Raw genomic sequence first — 22,382 nt, forward strand, 5'->3', positions numbered from 1 at the left:
CCAGACACAAGGCTGTTAGAAGAGTGTGCTGACGTCAAATGACGCTGCGCAGATGGGTAAGCGCTATGTTAGCGGCTAACTGTTACTTGTCGTTACTTTAAATGGCAGTAAAACGCCACTGAATGACCAAATTGATTTAACTTTTAACCATTTCGATTTCCACTTTCCATACGGACCCCAGTATTGGTTAGTTGTTTATAACGTGACTATATTTATAACGTTTATAACGTAGGCTACTCCGGTTTCCAGTTTATAACTCGGGTCTACAGCCAGAGTGTGACTTGTAGCTATTGCGCAACACACAGATTCAGCCCGCAAACCGGAGTACATTATATTAACGTTATAAATATAGTCACGACGTTAACAACTAACCAATGCTGGGGGTCCGTATTGAAAGTGGAAATCGAAATGGTTAAAAGTTAAATCAATTTGGTCATTCAGTGGCATTTTACTGCCATGTAAAGTAACGAAAAGTAACAGTTAGCCGCTAAAATTAGCCACACGTGACGCGTCGAAGCACGTAGCGTGCGTCGACGTAATTACGTAGTCGACGTCATCGATTACGTCGACTCGCTGGGACAGCCCTAATGTGCTAGTCTACAACTACAACTCTCCCCAGATTGGCTGGAGCAATGACTGGGACAGCAGGGGGAAGAAAATGGGGTTGGGGAAGGGGTCTGAAAAAACAAACAACAAACATACAAACAAACAAACAAACAAACAAAAAAGATTACAAAAAAAAACATGCAGGAGAGTAGCGCAGCAAATACTAACATGAGTGTGTTTATGTGGTTGTAGGAAAACAAACTACTCATTACAGGTGCAAATTCATACCAGAGATCTTTAATATTAGACACCACTTCTTATCAATAATAAGAAATGGTACTCTGCCAGTGTCCTAAATGGTAAGGTGGTCACCAGAGAGGGTTGACCTAGCAAGCTAACTTGAACTATAGTCCCCAAACTGCACACACACCACACATAATCAACACAAAGCTGCCCCTAGTTAGCTCAATCTAGTTGTAAGATATTCGATTAAAAGAATATTTTTTCCCACGACATCAATGAACTTCACATGCAGCTATACCTAATGGCATCCTGCTAACGTGAGCTCCTGTTGCCAAATCTCGAGAGTGTGTTGCTGAGACAGAGACAGGTCTTGAACAAAGAATCTGTCATAATCTGAGACAGTTAGGAATGTAGCCAGTAGGGGCAAGGGCAAAAATGTCCCAAGAAATCTCAGAATGCGCCTAAAAACCATGATCCAGGGGCAAAAATTGCCCCCAAGATTTTGATAATTTTCTTTTGACTGAATTAATTTCATTTCCATTTCCATCTCTAACACACACTGGCACCTGCAAGCTGGTTGCTAGAAGAAGACCAAAAAGAACACACACAAACAGCGCTGTTGTTCACACTATGCTTTACCAACGTTATGCACTAATTACTCATGTTTAAAAGTGCCCCCAAAATTGTGGAAATGCCCCCAGTTTTTAGACAGTTGCCCCCAAAATAGTTTTTATTTATTTCCTACACTGATCTGAGATCACGTTCACTTCTCCCATTGACTCCAATAGACTCAGGACCTGCCCAAGTCTCCTATAAGTGGGAAGACCTCCGTGGCACAGATACAGGAAGTGACTGGAAGAAGGGGTGTCTCGCTCTGATATTGACCATCTCTGTTCATACTTCAGTTAAGGAGCCATTCACTTCCAGATCAGACATGTCCGTGTCCTCAGTCATGTGACACATGTCCGTGTCCTCAGTCATGTGACACATGTCCGTGTCCTCAGTCATGTGACACATGTCCGTGTACTCAGTCATGTGACACATGTCCGTGTCCTCAGTCATGTGACGCAGGCAGACATCTCCTGACAGAAAGATGGATGAGGGGAACAGCATAGAGCACTCTGTGTCCACTTAACCATGATGGATCTGCACACATCTGCCTTCACCTAAATACACTTTACCCATGACAACTGTTTCTAAAGTGTGTGTGTGTGTGTGTGTGTGTGTGTGTGTGTGTGTGTGTGTGTGTGTGTGTGTGCGTGTGCGTGCGTGCGTGCGTGCGTGTGTGTGTGTGTGTGTGTGCGTGCGTGTGTGTGCGTGTGCATGCGTGTGTGTGTGTGCGTGTGTGTGCAGGTAAGAGCCCGTCTCAGCAGTTCACAGCAGTGATCCATACAGTTACTCCGCTGCAGTCCCAGATCTCCCCTGTGGTGAAGCTCATCATTGCTGTAGCTAAGTCCAAGTTCTGTGCACAGGTGAGAATTACACCAGTATTAACACACCTAACACACATATTAACTCATTGCTGTAGCTAAGTCCAAGTTCTGTGCACAGGTGAGAATTACACCAGTATTAACACACCTAACACCCATATTAACTCATTGCTGTAGCTAAGTCCAAGTTCTGTGCACAGGTGAGAATTACACCAGTATTAACACACCTAACACCCATATTAACTCATTGCTATAGCTAAGTCCAAGTTCTGTGCACAGGTGAGAATTATACCAGTAAACACACCTTAGTAGAGAGAAGCGTCTGCACATCCACTATGCAAACCAGGTGCTAGACTAACAAAGCTATACGTTGAAAAGAAAAAAGTCTGCACTCTGGAGCATACTTGAAGACTTGGAGTTTATTAACGTTTCGGTTCTAACACACCTAACACACATATTAACTTGTTCCCCGCCAGAGTTTCAAAGGAAAAGTCACCAGCCACCACCAGGGTTTCTGATCATTTTCACTAATTTCCCAATGTTTTCTTCTATGACTGTAAACACATATCTCAAAAGATAGAAGAGAGCCTCTACTTAAAGAGAAAAAAAAGTTTGATTCTACCTTCATCCGTTCTTTAGTTATTGACACTTGAATGTAGGTAGTGTTCACACTTATGGACACAGACAACCAGAACATCTACAGTAGCGTCTGAAATTTACACCGAGTGAGAATTTAGGAACTAGATGACTAATTCCTGAGGACAAGTGACGTGTTGTCAGCGCCTGCAGAGTGGTGAAAAGAAAATCCTTCATTGAGTGACAGGCTGCCCCCTGCTGTCATGGAGTCTGTGTCGATAAAAGCTGCCGGACCAGTGTTTGAGCAGCGCCTGGAGCTGTTTTATGGAGCTTTTCTGACGGGAGATTGTTGCTTTTCTCTGCTTCCTGGTTTTGTTGGACAATCGTGGTCAATCCTGTACAACTTTAGCTGTGCTGTAGTATTTCACAATGTGAGTAAGACAGCCATCTATCACATGACGGTGAAAACACCTATTGACGTCCCCATTGACGTCCCCTGGCGTCAATGGTGGGGAAGCGTTGTCTCTTAAATGACGTTCCATGTGCGTCCTGGTGGCTCATCTGGTAGCATGCGTATGACGGAGCCTCGTTCCTTCGCGCGGCCGACGTGGGTTCGAATCCAACCCGAGGTCCTTTGCCGCATGTCATCCCCTCTCTCTCTCTCCCCACCTTTCCTGTCTGCCTACTGTCTTATCTATATAAAGGTGAAAATGACCCCCACCCCATGTTCAAATAAATCAGTCAGGAGGGGCTAATTGCAACTCTTTCACTCCAATTCTTAGTTTGTAATCTTATTCTTCAAATAGTCAGGGATCCAGTCACCCAAAATTTGAGAGGACCTGACATGGCATGCTATACTTTTTGTTTGTGTTTTATCTCTTCGTTTGGACATTAAGGTCCACTGAATGAGAGGTCTGCTCTGCCGGAAACCTCGCAAAAAAAAGTTGTGGCCATTTTTGTATATGAAGCCTTTATTTTTTGACTGAAAAATGTGAAAGAGTTTTTTTTCCTCAAAGTCCTCAGTGGGTTGCGTAGGCTGTCAATAAATTCATCCCAGGTACACAGAACATGTGTGTTGACAACACCAACTTAAGAAATACACTTACAAAACCTTTCTAAATGATTTATAGACATTTTCTATTACAAAAAAGCACTCGTTTTTTGAATTTTCTCCATTATTTTCATCTTTACTTTGTTAGTAAGCAATTATATCCTGAAATATGACATCAGCCAATGTGTCATTCTTTTCAGCCGATATTATAGTCATTCCACACTAAAGATTATTCAAATCAACCCAAAATCAATGGATCTGTGGTGATTTTATTACCTTTATGCTCGAAATTCCTGGAGACATGTTTTTAGTTTTAACAAAACCCTGTACCCCAAAGACAATACTTGTAACACAAGAAATTCAAAACAACAAAATGATTTTAATCACAAAATGTACACTGGATGACAAGCCAACAAAACAATTATTGTTATACAGCTTAATTTGGATAGATTGTGACCAGTATCTAGAAAACATTAAATTAAACATTAGCTGAACAACATTATTGAACACAACACATTAAAAAAAGAAAGAAAAAAGACTGGCAACAAGGTCTATAATATAACATAACATTACCTTTGCAATGAACAAAATAACTCAATCACTGTCACTGTCTTCAAGTGTGAGTTCATTCCTTGAACATTTATTGGGGTCCCCAGTGCAGAGACATGCGATGACACACTTGACATTGGCTCTCACACAAGAGCATCCTCGGGCACACATGCTTTTCTTGCAGTGACAGTATTTGGTGCGTTTGAATTCTGCAGGTTTTGCCTCCTTCAGCATCATGGTTGCCATCAGCTTACCACTGACAAGCTCTCTGCCGAAGTCAGTGGCAACAGGGTAGGTTGGTTGAGACATGTGTGCTCGCTTGCATACAGCCAACTGATGCAGGGCTCGGCGAAGGTGTAACTGGAAGGCATCTTCGGTAGGTGGAAGGCAACGCATGTCTCCTTTGATATTGCCAAAGAGATGGGCTCGCAGTGCATCCAAATTACCACTGAAGTAACTCCTCTCATACAGTGACACCATGTACCGCCTAGCCGCTGTCACAACATCTTCTTTAACATCCAGACTTTCCCCAGGGTTACCGTATCTGCACAGGGGCAGAAGGTCTTCCAGGTGATCAACGGCAGTTTTGTAGGCGTGCTTTTTTCCCTTTTCTGTAGAGCTAGCTGTAGAGATAGCTCACTGTGTCACAGCACAAGCTCAAGGATCTGGGACTAAACACAGCAATGTGTGACTGGATCCTGGACTTTCTGACAGACCGCCGCCAGGTGGTGAGAGTGGGCAACCTCACCTCCTCCCCACTGACCATCAGCATAGGAGCGCCCCAGGGATGCGTCTCCAGCCCCTTCTGGTACGACCTCTACACCCACGACTGCGTGGCGACTCAAACTCGAACACCATCGTGAAGTTTGCAGACGACACAGCAGTCGTGGGTCTGATCTCCAGGAGCGACGAGACGGCCTACAGAAAGGAGGTGGAGGCCCTGGAACAATGGTGCCAGGACAACCACCTCTCTCTAAATGTCTCCAAGACCAAGGAGATCATTGTAAACTACAGGGGGGGGGGGGGGCGCACACCCCCCAATCACCATCAATGGCACAGTGGTGGAAAAGGTGGACAGCTTCAAGTACCTGGGAGTCAACATCCACCAGGACCTGACATGGGCCAGCCACACCGACACTGTTGTCAAAAAGGCCCAACAGCGACTACACGGACTCAGACGCCTGAAGAAATTTGGGCTAAGGCCAGAAATCCTTAATCACTTCTACAGAGGCACCATTGAAAGCCTGCTGACTGGCTGCTTCACCACCTGTACAGGAACTGTACCACCATGGACCGCAGGGCGCTAAGAAGAGTGAGGCGCGTGGCCCAGCACGTAACAGGATGTGAGCTACCAGAACTGCAGGAACTGTACAATCAGCGGTGCCTCAGGAGGTCCCTGAAGATCATCAAGGACGCATACCACCCCCACAATAGTCTGTTCTCCCTGTTACCCTCAGGGAGGAGATACAGGGAGATGCACTGCCCCTTCCCCAAAGAGGGTGTTCCCCACAAGAAGAGCGGGTAAGGACCCAGTCGTAGGAGGCTGTTCACTGCTGCTGTAACCTCTTTTAAAAACCAGGTCATATGCAGGTCGATTTCTTCTCACTTTTTTTTATATTTTATTATTTTATTTATTTTATTTATTTTATTTATTTTATTTATTTTATTTATTTTACAATTTTTATTTTATTTTATTCTCTTAGCTTTTTCTTATTCTTACTCCTTATTCAGAACTCTCTACAAATAGAGGCTAATCTTGCCTGTCTTAGTATTAGTAGAGCTGAATTCTTTTTAAAACAAAGCAGAACTCTCTACTAATCTGGATTGCCTGTCCTAGTATTAGTAGAGCTGAATTATTTTTTAAACAAAGCAGAACTCTCTATTGTATTGTCTTATACTGAGTTCTGGTTTTATTTAGTTGAGTGCCCCATTGCTCTTGAGGTGAGGTTTGTACCTCCAAAAATTGTATTTATTTTATCTTCAATTCTTTTACTTTATCATATGGGAAATTGCAATGAGGGTTGTGCAATAAACCCACGATGACGGTGCAATATGCTTAGAAGTCATTAGGATGAAGTGTTGAACCAAATTGAACTAACCAGTGTTCGCTGTCTTTATTTTTATATTACACCGCTGGCACAATTTCCCAGTGGAAGCGCATGTTGGCAAGGGACCACACTGTATGCTCGATGTGTTTTTTCCTGTCTGTTGTATGTACTGTATAGTGTCAAAACCTCTATACTTGCGATATGTGGCTGTTGTACGGCACTATTTGCCCAAGACAAATTTCCCCTCGGGGACAATAAAGTTCATCTCATCTCATCTCATCTCAAAAGCACGAACAAATCGCCTGAGGGACAGTTTCTTCCCGCAGGCCACGAGACTCCTTAACACACACAAATAAACAATCATGTAGCAGCTGCTACCATTACATATGATAATTATGCCTGTTATTTGCACCTGTGCAAACAGAATGTTTAATTATGTTTTAAGGTGTCTACGCTAGAAAAGAAAAGGAAAAGTTTACTGTTATTGCTTGTTGTTCTCTTGTTTTACTGCATCTATATGCCCTGTTTTTGCACTGTAATACTATGTTGTAACGGAGCCTACAGCACAAGAATTTCACACGTGATACTTGTACTACGGAGCACTAGGTGCTGAGGAGCATGGAGGAAAGATCTGCAGCTTGAACATCATAGTTCACTGCCAGGGCGTCTGCGATTGCATCTTCTTTACCCACAGCTCCTGCAGGCCATCCATGTAATTTTCAGTGATCCTGGTCGCACTGTTCTGTTAAAAGCAGATTGTCAGGTTGAGCTTCCAGAACTATCCTGTGAGAATCATGAGGAGGCAGATACCAAGATGTTTGCCCACATTGCATACTCATTACAACATCTGCACCACAAACGGGCTGTAGTGGTGGCTACTGACACAGACGTGATCATGATGTGCATATACTACATTGCACACATGGATGGCCTGCAGGAGCTGTGGGTAAAGAAGATAGATATCTACCTGCTCATGCAATCGCAAACGCCCTGGCAGTGAACTATGATGTTCAAGCTGCAGATCTTTCCTCCATGCTCCTCAGCACCTACTGACTGGATGTGACACAATGAGCTATCTCTACAGAAGAGGAAAAAAGCACGCCTACAAAACTGCCGTTGATCACCTGGAAGACCTTCTGCCCCTGTGCAGATACAGTAACCCTGGGGAAAGCCTGGATGTTAAAGATGTTGTGACAGCGGCTAGGTGGTACATGGTGTCACTGTATGAGAGGAGTGACTTCAGTGGTAATTTGGATGCACTGCTCACACTTGAAGACAGTGACAGTGATTGAGTTATTTTGTTCATTGCAAAGGTAATTTTGTTATATTATAGACCTTGTTGCCAGTCTTTTTTCTTTCTTTTTTTAATGTGTTGTGTTCAATAATTTTGTTCAGCTAATGTTTAATTTAATGTTTTCTAGATACTGGTCACAATCTATCCAAAGCTGTATAACAATAATTGTTTTCTTAGCTTGTCATCCAGTGTACATTTTGTGATTAAAATCATTTTGTTGTTTTGAATTTCTTGTGTTACAAGTATTGTCTTTGGGGTACAGGGTTTTGTTAAAACTAAAAACATGTCTCCAGGAATTTCGAGCATACAGGTAATAAAATCACCACAGATCCATTGACTTTGGGTTGATTTGAATAATCTTTAGTGTGGAATGACTATAATATCGGCTGAAAAGAATGACACATTGGCTGATGTCATATTTCAGGATATAATTGCTTACTAACAAAGTAAAGATGAAAATAATGGAGAAAATTCAAAAAACGAGTGCTTTTTTGTAATAGAAAATGGCTATAAATCATTTGGAAAGGTTTTGTAAGTGTATTTCTTAACTTGGTGTCGTCAACACACATGTTCTGTGTACCTGGGATGAATTTATTGACAGCCTACGCAACCCACTGAGGAATTTGAGGAAAAAAAACTCTTTCACATTTTTCGGTCAAAAAATAAAGGCTCCATATACAAAAATGGCCACAACCTTTTTTTCGCGAGGTTTCCGGCAGAGCAGACCTCTCATTCAGTGGACCTTAATGTCCAAATGAAGAGATAAAACACAAACAAAAAGTATAGCATGCCATGTCAGGTTCAACCCATTTTCTTGAGCTTTTGGGCCTGTGGATCCCTGACTACAAAGGCTGGATTATCATTCATTCATTGCATCATAAACTAAAGGAGTTTTCTCTTGCCGCTTTCTCAGCAAAATGTTGTGGGTAAAGGGGGTACTTGGATTCAGAAATCAGGGAAAGGGGGTACTTGGATTCAGAAATCATGGAAAGGGGGTACTTGGATTCAGAAATCAGGGAAAGGGGGTACTTGGATTCAGAAATCATGGAACGGGGGTACTTGGATTCAGAAATCAGGGAAAGGGGGTACTTGGATTCAGAAATCAGGGAAAGGGGGTACTTGGATTCAGAAATCAGGGAAAGGGGGTACTTGGATTCAGAAATCAGGGAAAGGGGGTAGCTATACTGAAGCCAAAACATTTTAGAACCACTGCAGTACAATGACAAGCAGTGTGGCTACAGTATGTTGTGTTTGGCTTCTCCAAACAGATTGAGGCATTGAGGCCAACACATTCTAAAAAAAATGTAAAATAGCAACGTTTTGGACCAACGTTGCTATTTTACAATTCCGGCTCCAAAAATGTAAAATGGTCATGTTTTTTCCAAAGGGTTGAGGGGTGGGAGAGGTTAGGTTTAGGGTTAAGGTCCGGGAGAGGTTGGAGGGGTCCATGGGGTCGGAGAACCCAGAAAAAAAGTTATTATTTTACAATTTTGGAGCTGAAATTGTAAAATAATTGGTCCAAAACATTGCTATGTTACAATATTTTGGAGATCGGGTTGTTGAGGCAAGGCAAAATGCACCACCTTTAATAGCATTAAAGTGGAACTGAACCTGTTCGTCACGTGCATAATGAGTCCGTTTCAGACTGAAAACATAATGTAGTTTGTCTAAGATGACAGGTTGAGAGGCGGGTCATAGTATCATGTCGATGATTTTATTTGACAATTCTGGGGACTGGATTGGGCTTTGGCCAATCCTGGCGTGCTCCGCCTCCAAATCGAGTGGGATTCAGTGTGTTGTGGCGCTCCCCTCGGGAAGAGCCTTTTGACGGGAGGAGTGGAGCTCAGCGAGCCGCAGGCAGCCAGCTGCCTTCGTGTTGCAGAGCAGAGAGTGCAGCCTGGAATCTCCGAAGTGCGACCCCTGACAACCAAGCTCTCGGATGCGCGCGCCATTATCGCTGCTGTAAATACGATATCCCTGGAATGCGTGTTTTAACGAGCCAGTTACATTTCTTTGCATTCTTAGAGATTATAGTTTTTGTTTTTTGTTCATGTTTCTAACAATTGGCCAAGTTAGTAGTTAGTTTATGGGATAGGAATTCTGCCAGATGACAGGCACTAGGCGCCATTTTCTACTTCATTTGGAAGAGAAAATTATCCTGAAATGAAGATTTGATTGACAGCTGCATGTCGTGATATGATTGGTTGAAATGGGGTAGAAATTTGATAGTACTAGGTGACGTCAGCAAACTGTACATTACTGTTATCAATGAAATCTTGAAAAATGAACTTTTGATGTGAAAAAGTGTGAAAAACTAAAGAAATTAGATTGTTGTGATTTTGTTTGCATAATTATTAAATAGGTGCACTGCATACCCAGGTATTTGAACTAAAAGAAAAGAAAAGTAATTTTTGGGTTCAGCTCGACTTTAATAGCTGTAGCTATTTACCTGATGGTCTGGCTCAAGAATGGCAGCCAAGAAATCACCTGTGTGTTTCTGTGTTTACATGGTTAAATGATAGGAGCATTAAATCAACCTTACTTGACTGAGGAGCTACTTTCAACTCTGCAACGCTCTTTTCTCATACTGTCAACAAGTGTTTCTATACATACATGGACATTAATTGCTTGAAATTACAGACACAACCATTGCTTCAATCGCTTGTCATATTAATTAAATAGTCCTCTGAACATCAAAACAATGTGAGAGCGGATGTGCCAAGAAAAGCAACTGAATAAGAGCTATGGAGAGAGATGGAAGGAATCCATTGCAGAAGCAAAATGACAACAATGAGCTTTATTGTGAAATCCCGTTGTCCGATCATAAAAATATAGGTATTGTCTCTTGAATGGTAGCAGTCGAGGCAAATGGATGGAAAAACGTTTTCTCTTGTTTTTGTTTATATTGTATGCTTTGTACAGATTATTATTATTAACTAGAAATCTGATGTGCTGCGCGCTCAATTTTTTTGGGTGGAGACTCTGGAGATGATGAGGCATGGGCACAGTTATGGAAGTAGAATTATTTTCTGTTTTTAAATAATGTGCAACAAATAAACAGACGTTAATTGTTCTTGCAATATAATATCTAATGATAATGAGCATGCTAGCATAATTGATATGAATGTGTTTTGTCCATACAGATTGTGGTGTTATGGAACTGCGACAAGCCTTTACCTCCTAGGAACAAGTGGCCCTCCACCAACGTGCCTCTCACTGTCATTGAAGGACAGACCAAGGTAAGAGCGGCAGGCTTATTGCATCCATTATGTATTAGAATAGCTAAACAAATGTGTTTGCTTTTTTAGTAGGGATGCACGATATATCGGCAATCATATCGGTATATCGGCCGATGTTAGTCATTTTTTTTACATACTGGCATCGGTCCGATGTTGCAATGTTAATATCAGTTATCAGTATTGGCCAAAACTTTCATATTGAAAGGAAACAATGTGGTAAATCTATGATTTATGGGCTTTTCCAAATGTTTTGGAAATAAAGAAATGCATAACTTTTTCAAATGCACAATGTTTACATGTGTTTTTCATTCTGTACAAAATGTGATTATCATAGAAATGTGTTTTTGTACAGATCATATCGATATCGGTATATATCGGTTGTCGGCCATAACAGCAATGTAAATATCGGTTATCGGTATCGGCCAAGATGTTCATATCGATGCATCCCTACTTTTTAGCAAAGCCTGGCTCAAACGCACTTGGCAGAAGTGGGCTGCTATTCTACTCCACCAGAGATGAAAGCACCGACCCACCTATAGTCCAGTCAATCTGTGGTTTGAGATAGAACAAATTGCAATAGTAATCATTCAAGGTTTTATGTGATCCCTAGGGTCATATAAATAACATATTAAAAGTATAAGATTATATATTTAGTGGATCAATGTAAATTCAGGGGTTGATATCTGGGGCCTTCTTGTCACTGTCTCACATAAAGAAGTGAGTACCTCTGCTTCTGAACATGTTTTTTAGGGTGTTCTTTCACATGAAACCATCAGATATGACCTGTTCTGAATGTATTAGTATCCTTACCCCAAAATTACCTTTAAAAAAAATCCAAACAAAGTCAATAAAATCAGGTTATAAACGTTTTATTATCATTGAATTTTCTGTACATACAAATTTGTCTTGGTAAGCTTCAAACATGCCTTGACTGGAGGCCAACATGTAATCTTCACTCCATGTCCTCATCCAAATGATGTGCCGACATATTGGCGCACACACTTCTGCACTCTGAACAGGCTCGGGAGCAATCAAGTCCTTGACGACGGCATTTGCAGCGCATAGTGCCGCAACCTGACTTGCATCTGCAGCGCACAAGCTCCAACAAGGACTGAGGAGCAGGGACCTGATCGGAATGGATGGGAATAAGACATGAGTCTTGGATCCTCCAGCCCCATTACTCCGGTGGTAGCAAGTTTCCCCTCCATTCCTGAACCTGATGGTACACTCTGAAGCTGTGAAACATGGCAGACGAAGATGTTGGTGGCAAGTTGCGAGGGTGGATAGCCGTTTTGCTTTCAGTCACCTTAGCATAGAAACGTTTCAGCCTGAGGTCATTGAGATAATCTGTTTATCCGCCTTTGTAGATTAGTATCATTGCCCTTTCCCCTGCAGCAGCAATTTCATCCTTGGTAGCAGATTGTTTTTGAAAAATGCTGGCCTGCACTCTGAATGAGTCGCTTTCTTGAACCAGACGCAGAGATACCCCTTTCCCAACTCCAAACACTCTGGATGTTGTATCACAGCCAAGCAAGGCATGCGCGAATAAGATGTTGTTGCTAACATCCTCACCCAACACATCTCTTGCATGCCCATTGTTCAAAAAACTGCGACATGACAAAGACGACTTCTTGGGCTCAGACATGAAATACAGCTCTCCTTGCTGATAGAGGTGTAACAGAAGAATGAGGTCAGTGTCATCTCCAACAAGGACAGTTCTTTGTTTCAATGTTGCTGTAACTGCTGTCTGAACTATGAGCACATCTGCATCTCCCTGAGCATTTTGAACGTCAAACCCTGCAAGTTGTAGTCCTTCCCCCAACGGGTTTATGAAGCGTTGTTTGTTTTCATTGTTTGACAGAAATTCCTGTTTTTTCAACGTCAGTGACATGGTTGACGTGAATGAAACCTTCCGGCCAGTTTTTGCATTCCTCCTTTTATGGGCACCATCCTTCGTAGATGGCTGGCTACTGTACCCATCAAACACGATCACCACTGATTGGCCATAAGGTTTTCGAACGTAACCACTGTAAGTTTCCACTATTTCCCCGTATGTCTTTCCTATCTCCCAGGGTAGTCGGTGGAGGAGGGCCCCTCCATCTAAGACATACAGGATGTCTCTTTCTGGCACATCATCATGAGGCACAGCATTCCATATATCTCTTGCAATTTGCGGTTTGTTCGCTGGGAGAAACACCGTTTTCGTTTCAAAGAGGGCAGGTGGATACCCATAAAGTTCGTACTTGAAGGCTTCAGCCAACTTGTCTGCCTGTGTCCCAGCAATCACTAGTCTCTGAAACAAGAGCTGCGGATCGATATTGACAACTTCTTCTTTGTTCAGTTTGACTGTGGATTTGGAGTCCATGCATGTGCTTTCCTCTTGAACGTATATTCTGTCACCTTTTTCCCTACCATGTCCTTTAGGACCATTCTACCAACCTCTTTTGAATGGTCCACATTCACCGTATTATGGGCTGTCACACCAGTGATTAAATGTTGAAGGTGGTCATACCCGGCAAACGGATTTTGCAACTCTAACAAACTAAGAATTTTGATAGTGTCCACGTTGTCTCTTGCCTGTCTTGATGCAGAAAGGTCCTTGTGCTGTTCACTAGTTTCGTAATTTAACCCTGTCAGTTCTTGCATGACATTGTTGATTTCAGATGTTGTAGGGTTGGAAAGAACCCACACCAAACATTGTGTTTCAGACATACCCCTTCCCGTGTCAGTCCTCCGGTCGTTTTCATACTTCGCATGAGGGCTTGTTCTATCACAAGGTCTGGGGAGAGTCCAGCCCAGTATTTATCTGACCTACGGACAACTTGTAGACCATCTTCCTGAAATCTTTCATAAACTTGGGGGTGCGTGTTTTCTAGTTGCTGCGTTTTCTGGAGGTATATGCTCAATGATTTGACATACAAGTTATGTCCAGAGGCGGCCATGAATGGCATCATGTCTGTCAGGGTATCAAGGTGCTGAACCCAATTTCCAGTTCTCTCCGATCTGATGAATGCATGGACTAGATCGATCATCTCCATGTACTGTAGCCAGTGTGCTGCTGTTCGGTCATCTACCATGGTTGTCTTCTCTGCCTCCAAACGGTGGGCTATGATCTGGAGTAGTTCACTTTCATTTGTCCCGGTTGCAGTGACAGCCATTACACTGTCATACAGATCTGAGGCTTTTGCTAGTTCCTCTAAGTCTTTGGCATGGTCCATAGATTATCCATGTGTCAAGCTGGACATTGCACCATTCCCAATCGCATCGTCCCACAGACTGTGGTATGTAGTGCATGCTGGCAGGTTGGAATATACTACTTGGGCACACAATCCAAATGCAACTATGCAGACAGAGCAGATATTTTTACTTAGTCTTTAATTAAATATTAGATTGAAAACATTGAGAGATTGCAGATTAAATATTCGATTTTAACTCAATTCTGACTTAAAAAGGTAGTAGTACCTCAAATACAGGTATAATACATTAGAATATCCTCTGAAAAAGTATTTTATTGGAAAGATTGACCCCAAAAACCTAGAAAAAGACACCAAACATGTTGGATAGGTGTACATAGACCCTCTAATATTAACACCATTTTACCCAGACTGCGTCACTCTAAAACATGGAAAATTTGCTTTTGACCTTGGAAAAAAGTATGTTCCACTAAATCCATGAAGTTATACTTTTAATATATGATGTAGGTGGGTATTAGGACCAATAAAAACTATGAAACATTACTATTGCAATTAGTTCTATGTTGGGCCCTTTTTTGAGTTAGATTGACTGGACTACTAACCCTAACCCACCTAATCCTAAACCTCAATTAAAGGTATAGTCTGTAAATAAGGATGGATCTCACACACCTTTTGGTTCAGTGAATGAAACAAATGTTCTAGCTCGTAGTTACACCAGGGTTAGGCTCAATGTGCAGAGAGAGGAACCTCAAGACTCGACTGCATCCAGGTGAAATTGATCAGGTTATTTGGTTGTTGGACTATAGACTTTCTTTGGCAACTCTGATTCACTGACAAAATCTCCCATAGCGTGGTAAGAAGAAAGGTGTGTGTGTGTGTGTGTGTGTGTGTGTGTGTGTGTGTGTGTGTGTGTGTGTCTGTCTGTATATGCATTCACAGCACATACAGTAAGCAGAAAAATAACCCCAATGCTTGCATATCTTCATGGAAATGCATCTGCAATGAGCTAACGTTAGCCGTCACGGATTCTCTCCTTTTGAAAAGAGTGAACATCCACGGAGCTATTCATTCAACACATTAGCTGTGGTCCCTCCCATAAGCTATTTTGCCCAAGTGGTTAGCACTAAAAATATATATTAAAAAAAGGTTCTTAACAGTTCAGAGCCCAGGGGTCTGACAGCAAAAGGCTGATCACCGTTGGTGTTTACCCTAGACCTTTTATTATGTAGGTATTTATTTATTTCAATAATGAGAGACTAGTAGAAAGTATAACAAGCTTTAATGAGACAACATATTAATTTTGGCGTATGACTCCATGATATGATGACGCTCTCCTGAGATGATGAGAGGGCGTCGTCAGTGAAGAATAGGATAGGAAATCCCCCATAGGGAATTCTTCAATCAGGAGTCATGACGATGGTGGTGTCAGGGGAGGAGGTGGGGCAAAACAACTGCTTCAGCGATGATGATCAGCAACTGAGAATGACACATACACAGCACATAGCAAACAGAGTAAACATGGACCCTGATATACTACGCTGATTAGGTGATTGGGATCAGCTGGAGAGGAATACCTTGGGCTGATTGGTTATTGACACATGTGTGGTAAACTGTGAATGGGTGAGGGGACAGCATCAGAGAAAGGGGGCGAGCCTAAAAATGAATAGGTTATACGACCTCAAAGAAAGGGGGCGTGCACTGTGATATGACGAGATTGGGCGTTGCTGTTAAGTAGTCTTCATTATTGAAAATAGTCTAAGACTTCATTTTGTGTTAGTTTATCTGACAGGGACAGACCATATGCACATTTAGAACAAATGTGAATATGCCAGAGTATAGCCAGAGGCTAGTTTACATCTGTAGGCCCTGGGGCAGGTTGATGTTACAAAAAATCTCGAATAAACATAGACAAGAAAGCAAAGGAAAACATGGTATAAAACATGACACCAAATTATACATGCAAGACATGCATGCACATAATATCACACATATATCGCATATATCGGTTAAAAACACACAGCATAATGCAGTATACAGTATATATATATACATATATACAGTATATATATATATATATATATATATATATATATATATATATATATATATATATATTGTGGAAGTCGATGCAAAGGAGATGAACAAACGTGAGTGTGAGTCTTCCTTGAGCTTACTTCCAACTTTATTTTACAACAACAAAACACTGCCAGCTTCCGGCATATATCTCCTTCCCCCTAGTCTCTTAAAACAGACTGTCACATCTACATCCGGCGAATGCAGCTATATACAGTCTGTACGTTACACCCCCAGAACATGCACAAGGAAAAAACCTTCAGACAGGAAAGAAGTTCGACAGAATCCGACCAATCACGACACGTGGGTCCACGAAAAATGCGGCATATTGGATTCTGATTGGACTAATGAGCGGAAGACCCGCCTTTCTACTTCCCATTCCGGTTGGTGCATGATTCTCCCCTACGAAGTACAGACGGTATGGCGGAAGCATTTGAAAATTGCGGAAGCCAACTCATCTGTTCTAAGAGACTACCTTCCCCCTGACCCCCAGTTCTGGTGTGATTCAGGTTCAAATATACATACTACAGCTAACTAACTGGGGTCGTAGGGTGTTAGTCTGTCAACATCATACACCCTCACCCAGTAGACCCAGCCGAGGCCGATTACGACCCGCGTCCCAGAAGCAGCCGCTCACGGATCAGTCTTCCTACTCTGTCTGCAACGTTGCCCGCGGAAGGGTTGATCACGCCCAATCCGCTGCAATAGAGTTTGAGTGAGAGATGCCCTTAAAGTGACACTACTATATATATATATATATATATATCCTTTTCAAAAAATTTGAATATCATGGAAATACCATGGATGACCGTGGGCTTCAGCGGATTGTCAAGCAAATACGATTCAAAAGATTCAGAGGGAGTGGACTGAGGCTGGAGTCAGTCATAATAACTGAGAAGTAACTGCTGATTTTCTTCACACTTCACACTGCCAAGATTATTATATTTAAATAAAGATACAATAATTTCCTAATAAAATTGTGTGTTTTTATAACCACAATATAGATGACAATACCAAAGTAAAAGGATAACATTTAGAATTTTGGACATTTTAGGAAGATTGAAATTCTTTTTCGGGATGTTCCAGGATGGCGGTGTCGCTCTGTGGTTATTTTGGTGAAAGTAATCCAAAAGTAATGTTATAATAAATATTGTAAACGTATTACTTTCAAATGAAAGTAACTAGCTAGTAGTATATTACATTTTGAACGCAACTTTCCCAACAGCACTAGTGTTTTTGTTGTAATTTTCTTTCCAAATGGAACAGAATTGTCACGCTGTGTTTAAATAAACTCTTGGGCTACAGTATAGATACAGTCAGATTGAAGTGATGTGATATTTTATTGTCGGCCTATTTGAGCCATGCAGAGAGAGTGTGACTTTGTTGGGATTGTTCCTGTTTGCTGTATTACTGGGTGGTAATTTAATGTTGTCACAGTCAGACACACACACACACACACACACACACACGCGCACACATGCATACATGCGCGGACACACACACACACACACACACACACACACGCACGCACACACACACACGCGCACACATGCATACATGCGCGGACACACACACACACACACACACACACACACTTTAGAAACAGTTGTCATGGATAAGGTGTATTAGGTGAAGGCAGATACAAACACACACACGACATGTGACTCAGAAGTGTTATTTCACAGATGAGGCAATTTATCATTTTTTCCATTGCACTCGTTATCTTATCAATTTAAACAATTTGACGAATTTCTTATCATCAGAAGAAAACACACTCATGCACTCTCATACATTCTCTCTCTCTCACTCACGTCTCTCTCTTTGTCTCCCCCCCACCTCTCTCTCTCTTTCTCTCACTCTCCCACCTCTCTCTCTCCCTCCTTTCTGTCGATGTCCCTCGGCCTTCTCTCTCTCTCTCTCTCTCTCTCTCTCTCTCTCTCACTAAACCTAATACTTTGTGCTCTAATTGCTTCTGTTTGCTTCCATGTAAATGATGACTCCCTCTCGAAATACAAGAACAATGTCTCCACCGGCGACAATAAAACACGTCTCAAAGGTGTGTGTGTGTGTGACTGTGTGTGTGTGTGTGTGTGTGTGTGTGTGTGTGTGTGTGTGTGTGTGTGTGTGTGTGTGTGTGTGTGTGTGTGTGTGTGTGTGTGCGTGCGTACACAGGCACTGTACATGTGGTGTACATGTGTGTAAGAGACTTCCAGTGTCTATGGGCCTGTAATTAGTCATGTAGTATATTGTAGTACAGTTAGTACAGTAGTCTACACTTTTGTAATGTTTTTAAATAACCAGGCAAACAATGTATTTTTTTATGTTGCTCTCTTGGCCATTTTTTTTTTACCTGGTTAAATGTAAATAATAATAATAATAATCATAATAATAATAATAATAATAATACTAATAATAATAATAATAATACAATCTAATATTAATTTTCATATTTGGATATTCTTTACAATTTTAATATCCGAATATATATTAAAATATAGAATATTATTTGACAGCCATAGTCCTATGAAAAAGGTTATGAACCACTGTGTTAGACAATGTTGACTCTAGGGATGGGCATTGTAAGGGATTTAAATACTCGAGTACTCTCCTTCTGTTATGAAAGAGTACTCGAGTACTCCCCCCCCCCCCCCTCCCCCCCCCCCGGGGGAACGACACACACACATGAAAGATCCTAAGTTTGGCTATGTTAAGCAGTTACCATTAGCATTCGCCAAATGCCTGTGATGAGAGCAGGGGTGATCTGCTTTGTATGGGGCTGTTCACAGCAACTTCACACACATTACCAATTTTGCATGGAAAAAGCGCTGCCTGGTGCACTTTTTAGTTTTTACAGATTGACTGTGATAAGGTGATCCGGTGTTAGCCGTTAGCCTACCTCAGTAAAAGTAATTCCCAATACATGTCGGTAATCATTCCATACTGCTTCTTGATCACTGTTAAGTAAATCCACTTATTAAAAACTCTGGTGTTCTGCCAAAAAGTGATAACTGCAAACATGATAACTGCAAACAGTAATAATGTTCGCTAACGTTAACCGCAAAAACCACCAACAACATCCGAGTGATGGTCCCCGCCCGTGGTGAAACACGGAACGTTTGGCTATGGTAAACAAAGTTACTGTCAGGGGTCCGTTAGTCAAAGTGGTCCGTCCGAGTAAAAAACATCTAACGTTAACATCTTTGCTTGCACATCTATATATAAATTGGCCATGAACGGAAAACAACTGCAATCAAATCTTGTTTATTTTACATCTGCTGAATATAGATTGCGTTAATATACATGGACGTCTGTGTTGCTGGCGATTCGCCAGACGCTGTTAACGTTAGATCGGCCATTTTTATAGGGGAGGGGGGTGGGCGAGTACCCGGACAGCGGAAACGGTACTCGAGTACTCTCGTTACAAACGAGTACTCGAGTACCCGAGTACTCTCCCCCATCCCTAGTTGACTCAACCATCAATATCATCTAAAGGCATGAGTTATGACTCCAGTCCACGCCATGCATCACTGCTAATATCTCAGCTATAACTCACCTTCATCAATCACCTATCAATATGCACGTCTTACCCTCACATTTTCATATTGATGAGTTAATCTTATACCACATTGATCCCGACCCCTTAGGTAGGCTATGCATTTAAATGATTACATCGAAGGACCTTAAAAGCGAAGAGTTCAAAGATCAAGCTGGACCTAATAGTGGAGCCTGATTGAACAGAAGGTCAGGTCAAGAAACTTACGGTATAATTGATGGACCTCCAAATATCCTTCTGCTATATGAGTTTACTGTTTGATGTTTGCAGGACCAGACCGGAGTGCTGTCTTTGGACTTTGGATTCAAGCCCAAGAAAATAAACTGAGAACATTCCTTTCCAAATACAAAAATTAGTTATGAGTTTAGTTAATGATGATATGATGTTTCTTCAAGAAGAACAGAGACATGTCTGCAAATCTGTGCTCTCCCCTTCAACATCAAACTAATCAATACAAGTCTGACTCATCATTGTAGGTTGGAGGACCTTGGCTTTACATCTAACATAGATTTCTACAGGTCAGATGTTTTTTTGATGAGAGTCCGAGGCAGGAGAAAATAGTGAAAAGCAATTTGTTACAAAGGCAACTGTGCTTGGTCAAGTCAACTTTGAACCGCGATTTACAGACTTCAAGCCTCAGACGCCTATCTGCAAAGATTCCCCTTGAAGTGGCAGGAGTCACTAAAGGACGAGAGACAGAATGGTTGGCAGGAGAGAGAGAGAAAGATAAGGGTCAAGCCATTGAACTGCAGGGCATCTCAGAGAGAAAGATAAGGGTCAAGCCATTGAACTGCAGGGCATCTCAGAGAGAAAGATAAGGGTCAAGCCATTGAACTGCAGGGCATCTCAGAGAGAAAGATAAGGGTCAAGCCATTGAACTGCAGGGCATCTGAGTGAGACTGTACCTGTGTCTGGAGGCAGAAAACATTGACCCCAGCCAGAGGGAGGGAGGAGCGGAGGAGTGCAGCCAGACAGTCAGGTAGATACAGGCAGAAAGACTGTAGGGTTCAGGCAGTATGAATGCCAATGCCGATGCTATCTGATATTTTTCAGATTGACCTTGCGTTGTTAATGTCCATATTCAGTATCTAAAAGTCCCATATTCTCCACTTTCCAGTGTTTTACTTAGGTCATGTTCACACTACAGGCAAATCTGATTTGCTGCTAAAGTCATTATCTTGATTGGTTTCCCAAATCTGATTTGGGAGAGTGTCCGCACTGCCACAAATCTGATTTGGGAGTGTGTCCACACTGCCACAAATCTGATTTGGGCAAATGTTCAAATCGGATCTGTGTGTCCAGACACAACAAGCCTATCTGCATGGGTTGCTAGGGTAACGACGGCGTCAGTAAACAACTAGGTCTGAAGGTGCGTTCCAACGCAGAAGCATGAGAAATGACCATCATCTCTTGCCATCCAAACAATCGCGCTCCTGAAAAAGACAGAATTGCTCTCAGCGAGACTCCCCCTGTATAATGTAACCGAGCGAGGCAGCTAGGCGCCAGGTTTATTTTTTATGTTCAAGTATACCCATTGAACACAACTACTTCCATTTATAGTCTTCAAAATAAAATAATACCCTGTCCTGTACTGTGTAACACTGAACATGCAGAGCCTCCAGAAACGAGGCAACTAAATAAATTCCATAAAATGCTTACATGAATGTTAAAAAAAATTACAGTGCTGAACTCCTCGACGTTTGGCAGTGCAGCAGTTGCAGCCTGGGAAACACAGGGATTTTATTTTGAAAGTTATGACCAGAAGTGGTGTATTTAACTCCAGCTGGCTTGACACTGCTGCCTGTCCGCTCACTCGAGGTGTCGTTGAGAGGTAGTTGTGAAAAATAAATGTTGATAAAGAAGAATACACATTTCCTATTTTCAGTGAGTAAATGTTTGTTTCTATCTATGAAGTAGCTCCATTATGAGCAAAGTTTGCTAGGTGCGCTGTGTTTCTGGCAGTGTTTGCATGTCTGCTGTCTGCTCTTCAAGTCCCTGTCCCGGCGCCCCCTGCAAAAGATACTCTCAAATCTGATTTGGGTGATCAGCGCGTCCACACTGAAGACACATCAGTCGAAAGCAGATTGCAAACTACCTCCATATGTGGTTTGGGACAAGTGACACAAATCAGACTTGGAGCATCCAGACTCATAAAACCAATCTGGATAGAATCATTAATAGGTCATTAAAGTTCACAAATAGGATTTGGCCTGTGTGGTGTCATGTACCAAAAACACTCAATCCCTTTTTACACATTCATAAACTTCAAAAAACTTGAATGGATGCGCATCAAAGGAGCTTTAGAAGTGAGTAGATGCAAAGCCGTCTGAAAAATAAGTATAGGTAGACCTACCTACCTACCTGCGTCTACCCTCCACTACACCACTGACATCAACATTGACCATCCTGATGTGAAATAATTCCCTCGTTTCAACTGTGGGCCAGTTTGGCTGTTTTCAGGGTGTGCCAGTCATCACCACTGCCAGATGAACCCTCTTCTCTACAGCCAGCCTGGTATACACCTTCTCTGTCTCTTTCCTTTTCTCCAGAAACAGTGACATAATTCACACTCTAATTACAAGTCAC

At 42.0% G+C, this 22,382-nt stretch overlaps 1 protein-coding gene across 1 annotated transcript in view; it reads left to right on the forward strand.

Annotated features, from left to right (window-relative positions):
• Positions 1-22,382, forward strand: part of LOC310782428 (exostosin-1) — a gene marked incomplete at both ends in the record, with an annotated part of 539,881 nt that overhangs the window by 476,412 nt on the left and 41,087 nt on the right. The window contains 2 exons of the mRNA XM_083643088.1: positions 2,143-2,261; positions 10,881-10,976. Coding sequence (XP_083499214.1) covers positions 2,143-2,261; positions 10,881-10,976 — 215 coding nt within the window. The remainder of the gene's footprint in view (positions 1-2,142; positions 2,262-10,880; positions 10,977-22,382) is intronic.

Source organism: Poromitra crassiceps (genome assembly GCF_964638095.1).
Source record: "Poromitra crassiceps genome assembly, chromosome: 9".
NCBI lineage: Eukaryota > Metazoa > Chordata > Actinopteri > Beryciformes > Melamphaidae > Poromitra > Poromitra crassiceps.